Source organism: Belonocnema kinseyi, chromosome 3 (genome assembly GCF_010883055.1).
Source record: "Belonocnema kinseyi isolate 2016_QV_RU_SX_M_011 chromosome 3, B_treatae_v1, whole genome shotgun sequence".
Classification (NCBI taxonomy): domain Eukaryota; kingdom Metazoa; phylum Arthropoda; class Insecta; order Hymenoptera; family Cynipidae; genus Belonocnema; species Belonocnema kinseyi.
The window spans coordinates 52,552,161-52,567,853 of record NC_046659.1 but is presented as its reverse complement, the minus strand read 5'-3'; the positions used below and the strand labels follow the sequence as shown (position 1 = coordinate 52,567,853).

The window sequence follows — 15,693 nt, the reverse complement described above, 5'->3', positions numbered from 1 at the left end:
ATATATTTGTTTGTTTTTTTGTTTTTTGAAGAAGAAATTTCCTACAAACTTCACGATTTCATGTTTCATGTATTCTACAGAAATATTTTAGATATCACTAAGAATATTGCAATTTTCCAACTTTTTTGTTACAATCTCAAGTTCTTGTGATACGATAAAAAATGTTTACAATTTATACTTATAAGCTGATGTAAGGTGAAAAGATATAGGTTTAAAATGGGCCCAAGAACATTGAAGAATGTTGATTATTTCGGAAGTTATTGAACATTTAAGAAAATATTGAAATTGACACTGTTTTTACAACATCTACTTAAAAAATAGAAAAATTTGCTTCACCCTTGGCTCATTTTATAGAGAATTTCAAAAGAAATCCACCCTTTCAAGAGAAATTTATTTAGGTCTGGCGTATTTATAATTCAGAGAACTTAGACATCAAAAAAGTTTCTCAATGTTTAAGCCGTGGTATAAGGCATTTAAATGCTAAAAAGTGTTAATTTTTTTTGGTAATCTATCTGAATGATTAGAAATGACCAGGTAAAGGTTAAAATGTATGCTACTAGTAGAAAGCTGCCTTTAAATTCGTTGAAACTGCCTTTTAGAACGGTATTTTGCTTCTTTCACAGTTCTTTACAAAATTTCGCAGAAGAAAAATCTTCGGATGGCCGTTCTTATGCCATTAAACTATCCTTAACGGAAAATAAAAAAGATAAAAGACCGTTTTTTGTTGTTGCGAAAAAAGCGTAACTGTTTTATTAGGATGTCAGAAAATGAGGTAATCCGATCAGTCAATTTTGCTCTATCAAGGAATTTTTTTTATTCTTGCATCAAATTTGAATGTTAATAAAAAAGTTTTAATTTAAAAAATGAGTTTTCTAAATATTATAAATGATCATAACTTTCTAAATCTTCAATAAAATATATCAATATTATAACTTTGTCGATTCGCTTCATCTATATAACTTTCAATTCTTTACAGAGGTTACTAATGTCTTTCTGAAAGTAGTAGTTCCCTAGTTTGGATGAGGTGATATTACTTTTAACAAGTCATCCTAGCACTTATGATAAATTATCTTCAAAAATGTGAAATTTCTTTTACAGTATAAGTCCGATAACTTTCGCACTTCGAGGCTCTAGGGGCGGAAAAATCAAGGAATTGCGGACTTATCGGATGCCCCCTCTAGTAGCACGATATTAGGCGTGCGCATGCGTAAATCAAGTGCGCAAATCATTAACAAAATAGCACACGTAGTGGGAGAACCACAATTGGTGTGCGTGCCGTACGTGTGATGACGTTTTAAGGGGAGTGTACTCTTATCGGATGGCAAGTTATCGGATTTCTACTGCACGTACGTCATTGGTCATTTTTTCCGCGAAAAAAATAAAAACTTTTTAGCGTTTAAACGTATTGTCCATGGTTTAAACATTTGTTTTTAATTGATAAAAAGTTGCAAAATTATCTTTACATAAAGTAAAAGAAAATATGTTGTTGAGAGAACATTTACAAAAATTTTGGGCAACCCTAATAAATGCACAATATATACATATACATTTATTAATTTATTTATTCCTTGTTATTTTATTTTTATTTTTTTTTAATTAAAAAAAAAAAAACAGGTTTCTGCTGACAATAAACCGACAATAAAAACCGAGAAACCATCTGCATCTAAAGTATCTAAAATGAGACATAAGGAGTCAATGACTGAAGCAGTTGAGCGAATGGCAGGTCAGTACTATTTTATTTACAGCTAATAATTTGTTCGTTCCACACGGACAATTTTGAAGTTGGAACATCGAAAACCCGCTTAACCCCTATTCATTTTTTGTTATTATCCTGCAGAAAAATGTATATAAATAATTTATTAAGAACTTTCTGCTAATACGTCGTAAGTATATTAGCATTTTTTAAGCATCTAATGCTCATTTTAAAGTAAATGTACACTAATACAGACAACCTTCTCAATAATCCCGCGATCGGTCTTGTAGGGGAATAACTTTTCTCGGAATGGGGTTCCCCCCACACTGTCACGCTCTCGAGCGCGTACGAATTACGGAAGCCGTTTCTCAATAGTACCGCGTTGGCATTAGTGCCTCGTTCATGAGTAAAAGTCTAAATTGGTCTAACCTTCGCGTGGTATTATTTACATTGTTTGAAATGATCCATTTTTGAATTGTTGCGAAAAGGTCCCCGCACGTTTCTTATGGAAATTCGGTTAAATTGGGCCAATATGATATATTTTCCTGTAATTTTATACTCGGAGATATTTTTTATTGTAAAATTTGATATCATACTATTTCTTTTCATATCAGTTCGATGTCAATCTCACTTTTCACATAAACTTGATACTCTCAACATCTAAACATTTTTTTTTTAATCTGAAAAAATAGAAAAGCGTTTTTCTCGCTTAAAGAAACATATCTACTCGATACAGTTACCAAAAAATAAAAACAAGTTTTTTGTTAACGATCTAAATATATATGTGTATGAACCGAATGGTTACACACACGCACACACACACACATATATAACCATTCGGTTCGGTTTTCATTCCTCTAGAATCAAACCGAAGTGCCTATGACAAAGCCACCGAACGCGTCCTCGGGTTGCGGATAGAGGGTCCCTGTACCAAGGGCTTCTGCTGAATATGGTTACAAAAATAAATAGGCAGTCGCGGACAATTGTCCAGGGGTGGTCCCGAAGGAATTAACCTCCAAGCGGAGGTGTGAAAACATTCACCTTAATATCGCTCCTCTAAATGCTCCTAGGCAAATTGAGTCAATTGTCGAGAATGGGAAGTGCCGTATATACTGGAACTTTATATTCTCGACAATTGTTTCTGTTGCTCACTCGAGGCCTGACATGGTGTTTCTTGACTTCGCGAAGCGAACCATGTTCGTTATCGAATTTTCGGCACCAGCTGACAAAAACATCATAGCCAAGGAGAATGAAAAGAAAGAGAGGTATCGAGACCTTATAAGGGAGTTGCAACGATTGTACCCGGAATATTCTGTTAAACTGATCGTCCTTATCATCGGCGCTCTTGGACGTGCCAAGCTTTCACTTGCTAATAGCCTAAAAAGCATCCCTGCGTGTCAACAATATGCTAGAACACTTGCGGGAAAAATGCAAAAGGCGGTTGTCCTTGGGTCGCTCCGTGTTCTTAGGGTCCACGAGGCTTTTGCTGGATCGTCGAATTGATTCCTTTACAGACTAACCACCTATCTCACGGTTGTGAGACGTGGTTATGGCTGAAATTTTACCGCGATTTCGCTGGAAGCGGGTGCTAATCTGAAAAATTGCACCCGCTTCCAACTGAGGGAAGCTGAACTTCGTAGACTTCTCTCCAAAATACTTCGACCTCCTCTGGTTTGGGTGGGTGTTTGACAGTAACTGGAGGGTCTTGGAAGAGTCGAGATGGGTTAGAGAGAAACTGCTGATTCTCTCTGACCCACCTCTCCCTCCGCTCTAGACTTCTCTTAGCGTCAGATAGTATCCGTATTCTCTCAACAATGTGCTGCCTGATGGTCAGCAGCTTTGACTTGTTAAGTGTGTGATAACGGGTCCGGAGTTCGCGCGCGAACTTTCGAACCTTGGCGGTAAAATTCCTGCCAGATGTGATATAGTCAAACACACATTGAGTGCGGGACGCGTAATGTCTTGCCCAGCCTATCTTTATGGCAAGTTGATGCATTCGTCTATTGGTCTTATGATCAGCCGTTGGTTTTGTTTTACGGTTCGCATCGGCCCAGACATATTGGACAAAGTCTGGCTTTTACCCTATCATTGACGGACTGGGTTGCAGTCAAGTACACGATGGGAGCACCTACAGCTCAAGGTGGGTTCCGAACCACCAGAACCTCAGTAAAGGTACATTGAAAAATTTCTAGAGCCATGGCCGCCTGATCCGTTTCCAATTGTATTGCATACTATTGCGTAATATATACGATTTAGTACTCGCGCATGGCGTTTCTTTCGAACCGAGAGTCTCAATCGTATTTCGCCCTACTCTCTGGGAAACTGCGTGGGCCAACAGTTCTAGGAAGGCCAAGAACGGGGGGACCGAATTTGAGAGTTTGGTTTATTATTGCACCATTAAGCCATTTTTCCTTTCGGGGTAAGCGTGACTCACTCGGCGAGGAAGGAATGAATGTGAAGTTCAAATTCGGGTCTCATTTACACATACTAACGATTCTTTTCGCGTGCTGTCTCTAAGCACACTGCCATTTACTTTACCTTTATACACTTGTTTCTTTAGTCGTTCATCTTTCATTCTTTCAAAATTCTCAAACCATCTTAAAGCATTTATTTTAAATTTGTGAACTAGTGTCGCATGTAGCCACATTCTTTGAGGATTGACTCATTACTCACTTTTTCAGTTAGAGTTCTTCCTCATACACTCAAAGAAATTTCCTCTGTGTCAAAAGGATGTTTCTTGACACAAATGGAACTTTTCCTTAAACTTAAGATTAAGTGGGTTTTCATTAGTCTCAATCAGAATCTTTGTGCGGCAAATTTGTATTGGTATTTATTTATGAAAAGTTCCTAGAGCCAAATAGCCCTATGTGGAACATGTGATACATTTTACAATGAAAATGTGACTGCGATCTATTTGACGATTGAAATAAAAAATATGTATTTAACAAGACTAAAGAAATAAACTGTAAAACGCATAATTACCTTGTCCAATTAGGAGAGGAATAATATAAATACTTAAAAGCAGATCAATGCATGCACATATTCATATATAGTTTTGCTTGAAGGATTTAAATGTTACCAATGTGCGATGTCGAGGGTAGGATTTAATGTGTTGAATAAGTAACCGAAAAGGAGTTTTCTAATGTGATATTGTGAAGATGCACTACTAATTGTTATAGGACCTTTGAATTTTAAGCGTGCTGTGTTCCTGAATTTTTAGTACTGTTTTCCTTTCATGAAGTTTGGAATGTGTTGGTTGATCTGTTGATCTTTATAAATAAAATGGAAGATGCAAATGTTATCCTTTTGCGACAAACTTCACTTAATGTTGCAGTCAAATAATTCCGTTTGTGAAAATAAGATTTTCGCGTGGTTCGAAACCAAACAGGCAAGGGGACGAAGCTTCTGTTTCAAGATGTACGTTAATTTTATTCTTATCCTTTTTTGATAGGTCTACGTCTGGCTACCGTACATCGCAGTCGGTATAAGTATAGAATTATGTATTGCCCTTTTATCTCTACTTGATATATTTTTATTTCAGATAATATACCCTGTTCTACGGATAACCTTTTTTCCCTCGTTTATACGTCTATCGAACTCTCCAGCTATCTTTTCTTCACTAGTGAATAGACTACCAAGATATATGTATTTTTAAATTGTTCTACTCTCTCATTATTTAGCTCAATTTTGCACATTATTTTCTCAGCTTTCCCTTCAAACACGATAATTTTTAAATATTTTATTAACGTTAGTTTTGTGGCCCACGTTTTTCATGTTTGTATTCAGTTTGTTCAACATTCCTTGCAAGTCTTTGATTGACTCTGTTATAACAACCTTATCATCTGCGAAAGAAAAGCCACGTAACATTATTGTCCCAAGATTCACGTCTTCTGCGTCAAAGAGAGCTAGTTTAGAGACTTTTTCATAAATATAATAAATAGTCATGAGAAAATAACGCATCTTTGTCTTACACATTGCATAATATCGAACTAGTCACTCAGTTTCCCATGAAGCCTTACCCTGGCTTTGCTACCAGCATATATTGCTTGTAGGAACCATACATCAGTGTCTCTAGAACGTGGTATTTTTCGGCCCCCAGCACATACCCATCTGAGAGAAAGCCATGCAAACGTCGCTTGTCGGTGAATCGGCTTTGTTACATATTGTGAAGACCAGCTTCGTGTAAAGCCGAAAATTCCCAGCATGAACGCAAGCTTGTACAACTTAACGAATCTAGCTGCTCCTCAAACTTATTCCGGTTTTGAAATTTTGAATTACCTTAGAATCATTAGACTTATAGCGAAGAGGAAAATTCATTTAGTCACATTTTTAGTACAAAATTAATTTTCAACACATAAAAACGATTTTTCGAAAAAAGAGACTAAAAAAAACACATTCATAAATATAATATTATATAATTTTCAACAAAAGAAATGAATTTTCAACTAAAACAGATGGATTTAAAAACAAGACGAATAATTTGCTACCAAAGAAAATGAATTTTGAACCTCAAAGGTAATTTTTTAAGGACAAAATATCAACAAAATTTTTCAATTTTCCACTTTAGAAACGAATTTTAAACTAAAAGAATAAGTATTCAACAAAAAATAGACTTGTAAGATGTGTGGTTGTAAGACTGCGAAAGTGTTTTGGTATGTGTATAGCTGGATATTGTGAAATTTTGTGTGTTTGTGCGTGCGCGCGCGAGCGTGTGTGTATGTGTGTCATTAGAAACCTTAGAGTGGGTATAAAGACGAGTTAGGTCTACCGAGGAATATGCGGATATCGGTACTGACCTACGATCCATATTTATTCTTTCAATTTGTTAGTAAATTATTATCCAGTTATTTTAAAATGAGTCTTGTGTTTCTTGGCCCTTTCCTGATGCGAAGCCGTAGACTGGATTGAAATAATTAAACTGAAAAGTATTCAGAAGTAGGATTCAGTTCGAATTTCGATGGTTTGACGGTTCGCGACCTAAGTTTGGTAATTATTGTCCATGAACTCTCTGAAGGGTTAGAGCATTCTGGCAACATAGAGAACCAGAGGGAAAAAACACTAGAATAAATCTGGAACACTGCATGGTGATTGAGTTGGAGATGGTTTTAATTCTTCTAGGGTGCATTACAGCGGGTAATAAGGCAGTACTCATAGAACGACTCTTGGAGAAGAGTCCAGAAGGATTTTGGATACGCGACTTCGAGGGAGATCAGAAGGAAAATTCCATTCATGAAACCGAAACAAGTAAAAATGTCGGAACATGATGAAATTGAATTAATTAGGAAGCACAATGATAAGTTATTAGAAGAATTGGCAGTCACTAAGAAGAAATTCGAGGAGCTGAGGAGTCACAGTAAAAAGGACTAAGGATGAAGAACGTTGACGAGTCCTAGAAGAAGTTTCTGCTAAGCGAGGAGCAATTAAGAATCAGCTGCAAAGCATGAGGCGAGAAATCGATACAATGAAGTTATCATTATTATCATGAACCGAAAGTTTAAATTATATCCCTTCATAGGAGAGACAAGGCCTAGGATTGTCTCGAGTCAACCTATCATTTATTGGCAAACTTTTAAACACATTCGATGGTTCTGAGGGAAACTTGGAACGATGGGAGAGACAGGTGCGTCTGCTAAGAACAGTCTATGAGCTCGAAGATGACACAAGAATTTTGATCGGCTCAAGAATAAAGGCCAAATAAAGTTCTTCTACGGAAGAAATTGGAAGATAGGGTCTGGACGTAGTTGTGCTGCACTTGTGGCAACTTGGTTTACATACCCACAAAATGTGACCAAGAGCCTAGAAAACGGGGTGATTGTTATGAGTGTAGGGTGGAGGACCACAGGATCAAGCAGTGTCCTAAAAGAAAGAAAAGATCACATCAGGATGTGGCGAACATCGATCTAGCGACGGACGAGGATAATTTTCACCAAATTGTTGACATCTAGTTTTAAGGTCATGATGAAGTGTATAATCTGACCTTTCGTGTACTAAAAGATAGGAAGAGATTAATACTGATGTTAATACAGAAGTAGAGTTGAATGTCCAGAATCAATTGAAGTATTTATTCCGATGCAAGTATTTATATCAAGAAAAACTTAAGAAACCGAAAACTAAGGTCGATTTAAGCTTTCTTTAAGAGATCATCAACCATTCCGCTTTTTTCCTCGTCGTTTATCCTATTCTGACTACTCCTATACTCTCTTCTTTGCTCCCTCCTATACCCTTTACCATCACTATTCTTTCCTCTAGCGGTCTAGCCTCTAGCCTGCTTACCTAATATTCGGCGTCGTCAGCTGCAGTTTCTTCCAGATTCTTGCATTTCCGTGTTCCGCGCGTTCTTCTGATCATTTTCAGAGTTTCGATTTCTTTTTGAAGTATGAAATCATACTTTTGGCCAGTGTTAAGTAAACGAATTCCACTTTTATTGTATTGCATACATTTTCAAACCTATGCCAAAGATCCTCAAAACATACTTATTTTTCTAAAACTTTCCGAACACTACATCTGGTAAATATTACAAAAAATCTAGGTAAATTACCTAGAAACTGGGATATGAGCCAGCTAGTTAGCCCTACTAGCCATGTAAATGTTGGTCGTATTAGATGTCTGGTAACCTATACCACATTTTTTGTAATTCTCACTGGATATAGTTTAACTTGACTGTCTTGTGTGTTTAAATAGACAGTGTGTTGTTTCATATTTTACTAGGCTGTCTAGTGCGGCTAACAAAGATCCTTGTTACTCTATTTAGACATTTTTCTCCGTGGACATCATGGTAGGCTTCCTGAGTACATATTCACGACTCCGCGAGGCAGTTTGCTACATGTGATTTTATTATCTCTTGTTTCCTCTCTTTTAACGATGTTGCTTCTATTTGTAATGAACGATTTGTTTCTCGATTCATGAGTCGAATCGATGAAGATGAGAATGCTGGCAAAGGGGAGATTTCTATTCACACACGAGATGGATTACGAAGACCGCCATTAGAAGTTACATATCTGACAAAGATATTCTCTAATTGCAATCGATAGATTTGTAACGAAATCGCTGCTATGGAAGAGGATCCCACATGCTTAAGACTTGAATGTCTTAATGCAGACTAAAAATAACACTTGTCTTATCTGAAATGCCGCTAAAATTACATCCCGAAAAATATATGATTACGTCCACATCATTTAAATGATAAAGGTTTAATTCTGCAGCCATTTTTACATGGCTTACATTTCATTAACAGACCATACGCCATTATAGGTCCACTGCTGCAAACCTTGTTACAAGGCTTCGTAAGTTAGCTTCAAATCATACTAGACTTGCTGACAAAAACTGAATTTGCATATCTTTGTCTGGTGACCAAAGAACAGTTTCGAGAATTGTTCACTTTTTGTAATAGAATACTCTTGAATGTGGTTACAAGTATGTGGAAAAGAGGGATTTTCAGATGTTTTTATGTAAATTACGTCTAGGTCTGTCGGATGCTTTTCTCAAAGTCATGTTACTGATTTCGCCAATCAATTATATAATCTGAAATCACAAAATCCTCGTGTGTATTGATGGATCATATTTTTACACTCATAAGAGCAGTAACTTCACGGCCCTATGACAGTAATATTGTGTTCACAAAGGACGGCATTTAGTCAAACCTGTATTAATAGTTGCACTTGTTCGTGACGAGGACATTCAAGGGCCGTATTTTTTCTGACAGCCGCAATAATGATGCTACTATATCAAAACATGATTTCGTAAGAGACGACGACAGAGGAAGAAGACAGTTCAAAGAAGACGATATTATCATTGTTAATAGGGAATACCGCGATGTCACTAATTTTGTGGCGCGTTTGGGTATTACGTGCAAAATTCCAGCTCTTCGTCCACCACATCATCATCAACTTACAACAGAAGATGCTAATGAATCGCGCTTAAATAGATAGCCTAAACGATCCTCTTAGGCTTTGTCACTACAAAGTCTAGGTGGATCGTTTAGGCTAAGAACGGACACATCGAATCGATTTTCAAATTCTTCCAGCAAGTAGTACAGATATAACACGTTCCTAACCTAGGCGATTTTTGTTGGATAGCTGGAGCTATAATTAACAGATGCCATCCTTTAATTATCCTGGAAAGAGCTGATGCCGAAATGGCCAGTGAACTATTTACAAAACCTAAGGAACCGAAGGTCGTACAAGGTCTGTTTGAGACAGAAAACCTTAAGACAAGGAACGCCCAACTATGGGTTCAATTTAGATGTGGGCCAATTATTAGATTTACCAGTCCTGACACTTGAATTCTTAAAAAAAACTCACAGTTTGAGTTTATGAAGTTAAACTCGCACCTTCCTACGTGCAAGATAAACTGCAAAGAGATAATGACGAAGAATTCCATATTTAGATCTGGATTGCTTATATACCGAACGGTGATAATGACATGGAAGACGGTATCGTTGACGACGAAGGACTTACTCCTATAGAAGGATTCTATCGTACATGCCTGTCATGTGCTCGAACTGTTGGAACTTGTGCACATATAAGCAGTGTATTACGATTCATGGTATATGCTCGCCATCAAGAAAGAATTCGTTATCCGTCACAACAAATCATTCAGGCCATAAATGACGCAGGAAATGGATTACAAGCAAGAGATATTCAGTTGTCGGAAATTGTTGAAGTATAGTTGCGTATCCTAACTGGATTCGCTAGATATTGACAACATGTTGGTCAACTCTTGAGTTTATTTTCTGGATATTGTATAAATTTTGATCATGTTCATTAGCTAGAATCGACAACATCCTGATCAAGTCTTGTCATTACTTTATGGATATCGACTAAGTCCTTGACATGACTTGCCTTAATTGGCTAGATAAGTTAGGAAATTAAAAGTGTCGGTAAGGTAGAAATCTGGTCACGAGACCAACTCATCATATGGCCCTATTCCACAAAAAAGTGTGTAGGGACGTCTGTTAATTGACTTGGTTGAAAACTCGTGGTTTTGTTTCGGATTGAAAATTAATTTTTTCAACTTTAAAATTAACTAAGAACTAAAATTTTCAGTTAAAAAATGTATTTATAGATATTTTAGGTATTCATTAGATATATATTTGAGATATTTATGCAAGATTTCAGTAGCTATAAATACATTTTTTAACTGAAGTTATTAGTTCTTAAGTTTGAAGTTAAAAAACTCAATTTTTAATCCGGAACAAAAACACGAGTTTTCAACCAAATCAATTAATTTTTGAATAAAATAGATGGATATATATTACCTACAGTAAATTATATTTTCCTCTTCATAATAAGTCTAATGGTTCTTCGGTAATTTGTGATTTCGAAAGCGGAATAAATTTAAGGAGCAGCTAAATCGTCATTCGTTAAGTCGGGCAGAGCTCGAGGTCGGGCTCGCCCATTTTCGGCTTCACACGATGCTGGTATACGCAAAGTGTAGGAGAGCCAACAAATGGACACCCTACGTTTGCATGTATTTTCCCGCAGATGGATTGTTAAACGCTTTTTCTAGGTCAACAAAGGAAAAGGAAATTTTTTTCCCTCACTTTCTAACTTTGTTCTGTTATCTGTCTTAAGCTATCAACAGGGGCGTAACACGCTATGATAAATAATCATCTGATTCCTACTTTCATTCTAACCCACAACAACAGGTGAGAAACAAATGCATGCTCTTTAAGATGCTGATGTGCTCTCTTATTTATGACCAAAACTACACCTTGGCTATCCCTTTTTCTTTTGTTTTAGGTAGACATAAAATATTCAACTTCCGTACGTGCATAGTTTCTCGCAACTATTTTACATTAAGATCATTTACATCTTTAGCATTCCCAACACTCAATCTCCATTCATCGCCTGAAACTTGATCTTTATCTTTACCGGCTACATGCCTTTCTCCAATCAAAGTTTCAGTCCATTCCGATTTTATTTTATTGTTTGTATTATTCAACGCTTATAGTTTACGCCTAACTACCATCTTTATGTTATAAATTTATTTTGAGAGTCGAAGTCATGTAAAAATTAAGTAGTTGTAGAGTGGAGAGTCTAGTTATAATGCCAGTCCCACCAAACTTCGGTTAATGAAAGGGGAGTGTGGGGACAGAACTAGGACCGAGAAAGTCATAGTTGGTTGAGGGTTTATACTGAAACGGTCACCAGCCTTCAGCTGTGTAGTATTAGATGAGAGTTAACATATCCGTATCTGCCCAATCCTCGTCTTCGTCTAGGTACGAAACCAAAAACTTATACACACCATCGTATACCCTCCAAAGAGATATCGCAAAAATAGTACGAAACTCAATGCCACTTGAACACTCAACAACCTCCAAAACAATCAATACCTTTCAATGTTCGTCGGCTTATCTTGAAGTGATCTTTCTAATTTGTAAATATATGAAACATCTAACCATAAAGTTTCTTTAAAATTCCCTTAAATTATATATTTATTCCATTTTTAATTTTATTTTCCTTTATATAAGATTTTTCACATTTTTCCAACTTCAAGTTTTTGCACTGTGATAGGAAATTTGTTTACATGGATAGATAAACATTCAGTTTTCAGCCTGCTGGCCTTCGAAAATTGGCTTGCTAATTCTTCTACTTTTTACCGAATTTTCTTTAAAATAATCCTTGAAAACTTAACAGCCATCTAAACATTATCCATCAGACTGCTTACTCTTATCGCCTTGCCTTTCTGGCTTCGCTACACCTCGCACGCATGTACTTACTTTCTCGCTTTGCCTCTCATTATCAAAACTGCCTCCGCGGCTAATATCTAATACTTATCTATCATTTACAATATTTACATTTTACGCATAATTACTTCCTCCCCTATTTACAATCTTTACTTCTCAAAGTTTTTTGCGTCCTTCCTGTTCTCTATCTTACCAAAAAAAAAATCCTCACTCCTGCGAGTGCCCTTTTTCCACCCTATCAAGCATAAATACCTCCTTAGAGAGCCAGAACCTATTAAAATTCTGAATGCACCCACATCTCATCCTTTCTATAACTCCTGACTTCCTTTCTCACATAAATGTTGAGCTCTCTCTGTTGGCATAATCCACTCATAGTTTCTGTTAAAGCTTGACGCTCTTATTCTCTCCTTCTCTGCTTAACCATCTTCATATACCTTCCTTTCTTCCTTCCTCGTGCATCCTTCTCCCTTCATCCATCTATAGTCTATTTGTGCTTAAATACCATTCCCTTCCATCCATCGCCCCCTCCCCCTGTTCTCCTTCTCCCACCAACACTCTAACCAGCTGACTTTCCTCCTCTTCCAAAATTTACGCATATTTACACACTCGACTTCCCGTTATAATCCCTAAAATCGTTCTCCCCGCCTCCCTCCTGATCATATAATTTTTACATCGGGCGCTCGACATGGAACTTTGAAACGCATGTACTAAAATGAATAGAAATTTGTTCCGACTGACTCAAGGGAAAATGAATGTTTTTGACATTGTTCTTATTTTATTTTAAGTGGCACGGAGGTTCAAATTGCTAATTCTCATTATGTACGAAGACTTTTTTAATGTTTTTTTTTTTTATTATTGTGAGATCGCTGCTTAACTCTCTTCTGACTGAAGATGCCATGCTTGCTGTTCGCTAACCAACGTTGGAAATGGGTTTCAAAAAAATACGAACAACAGTTTTATGAGAACAAGTACAATTACCTTTTGAGATTTATTATTTTCTTTTTTCATTCAAGATACACGTCTCTTTTTCCTTACAAACTTTGTAACTTCTACTTATTTCTACCACCTCTATCCCTTTTAATTAGAAATGGGAAAGGCTCATAAACCCTGGATTAAGATATCTTAATGGAGAGGAAAGGAAAAACTAAAACATATACCTTTTACTCGTAGTTCACCCTTTTCTGCCTTCACCGTCTGTATGCCTAAACGGTTCACTTTTCGCACCTTCGTCCGTTGGTCTTTCCGTCACTTTAAATTTTCCTTTTTTCTTAACCACTTCTGTTTCCCAAAAATTGTCTTGAAATGGCAACTTGCTCCTTTATACTCCCGATGCCGTTTACTATCCTTGATCAAGCGCCACTTTAAGCTTTATTAGAGGAATAAATCCTGTTACTTATCGGCAAATATTCTTTTTTTTTATGTATATGTCCGTCTCGTATTAAGTTAAATTCTGTCACCGTTACACTAAGGTAAAACCGTCGTATGCTAAGAGAAGAAACACTTGATACACGGGGCCAAAAAACAGACGGGCAAGGGAAAAGCAGCGAAGTGCTTTTCCTTCAAACTTCTTGTCAAGACATGAAAGAATGAGGGACTGAAATTAATTGGTGGCACTCATCCTGGCTCGTCAGTTTGTACTGCCCATAAGAGTTGGGTATTTTGGTTGACAAAGGGATTCTCATATTTGATGGACGGCAAGACCGCCGGAACAGAAAACTGATTAATTCGGAATTTGTCGACTACGAATTTTTCTCCAACATCGAGACTTGTTACTAAGTGCAGTGGTTGAAAATTACCTTTCAAAAATTAATGTTCGCTTAGAGAAATAATTTAAGTTCATTTTGACATATAATCAATTCCTATTTATACTTAACTAGAATTTCAAGGATAGTCTTAGTGTTGATCATTTTAAGAAAATTTAATGCGTCCAGATAACGGGTTGAAGTCATGTTTTGACATGGTCGTTATATACCAGAGAAGAGTCTACAGGAGGAGGGGATAGGGCGATCGCACCGTGCAGTTGCGTTGAAATGCTTACTTGTATATATATTATACATGTATGCATTCGTTGCAGCGTGCAAACCACATGTATGAGTCCCATCACTTTCACGTGCATTCCTTTTGTCCTTCTGTTCTGTCTGTTCCTTCCCTTTGTTTCCTATTTCCTGTCTTATTATTCTAAACATGATTGGTTTATATCTATGTAAACATAGTAAAGATTAGTCCTTTACTTACCCACTCAACATTTTGTTCCTTGAGTTTCACGTGTTGCTCGATAGCACTTGTGTCACAGGATGCTCGAGTTACGAGTTAATAAAAATAAAAGTAATTATTCTTATTCCACGGGGACTCGTAACAAATTTAAAGGAAAAAAAAACGAGTTTTCGATTTATTCAAACACCAAATTCTGGCTTTCAGTCCAGTGTAGGAAACAGTCAGGGCCGCTTGAACAGCTTCAAATTGGAATGCATGCTATTGCAAAACATACCTGACTCAGTACTCTCGCTTTGCGGCCCTTCCAATACGGCTGTCGCAACCGTTCTCGCTCTGCGCCCCTGAGAAACTGCAGGAGTCAGCAGTTCTAGGAAGGCTGAAAACGGGGTGACTGAAAGCGAGAGCTTGGTGTGTTTTATTATTTAGGGCATGATGCATTATGGAAAAAAATTTAATAAAATTAATGTCCATCAACGGCGTTCACGATTTTCGAGCATACCATTGACCATAGTATTGCGATATTTCGGCGACTAAAACAATAATTTTGGTATTAAAATATTCGGAAAAGAATACACTATTCAGATATACAAGATAATTGTATCATTTTTAAGTTTAAAAGGTTTAACGAGAGTATAATCTTTAGAAGCGATCCTCACCTTGACTATCAACAACATGTGATACTGAGGCAAATGCTTTCATGTCGAGTAGTACACGAAACTCCTGTTGGCGCCAGTCTCAGAAAATATTTTATCACACTTATGAGTATTGTATAAAACGTACACACCATAGAACTTCGGAAGTTTCTGTTAAAACATGGAACTTCCATAAGGTTCCATTGGCTCTTATATAGTTTTGAATTTCCAATAGGCCTCGACTTACCAAAGCGTGATTTTTGAAAAAATGGCTCGTATACACTTTTGAATTTCCACCCTTCATCTATATCCTATTTACAACCTCATTTTCCTTCCAACTCCACGCCTCCACATCATAAAGTAAGACACTCATCACTAGCGACTCGAACAATTTCATTCTCCTTCCAAAATCATCTGCAAACAATTTCTTCCCTGCCCCATTCCTCCGAAACAGGAAAATCAAGTAC

The 15,693-nt window shown here is 36.8% G+C and overlaps 1 protein-coding gene across 1 annotated transcript in view; it reads left to right on the top strand.

Annotated features, from left to right (window-relative positions):
* The window catches only part of LOC117169242 (helicase sen1-like), a 90,992-nt gene that overhangs the window by 18,138 nt on the left and 57,161 nt on the right, over window positions 1-15,693 (top strand). Inside the window, exon 5 of the mRNA XM_033355512.1 lies at window positions 1,615-1,723. Coding sequence (XP_033211403.1) covers window positions 1,615-1,723 — 109 coding nt within the window. The remainder of the gene's footprint in view (window positions 1-1,614; window positions 1,724-15,693) is intronic.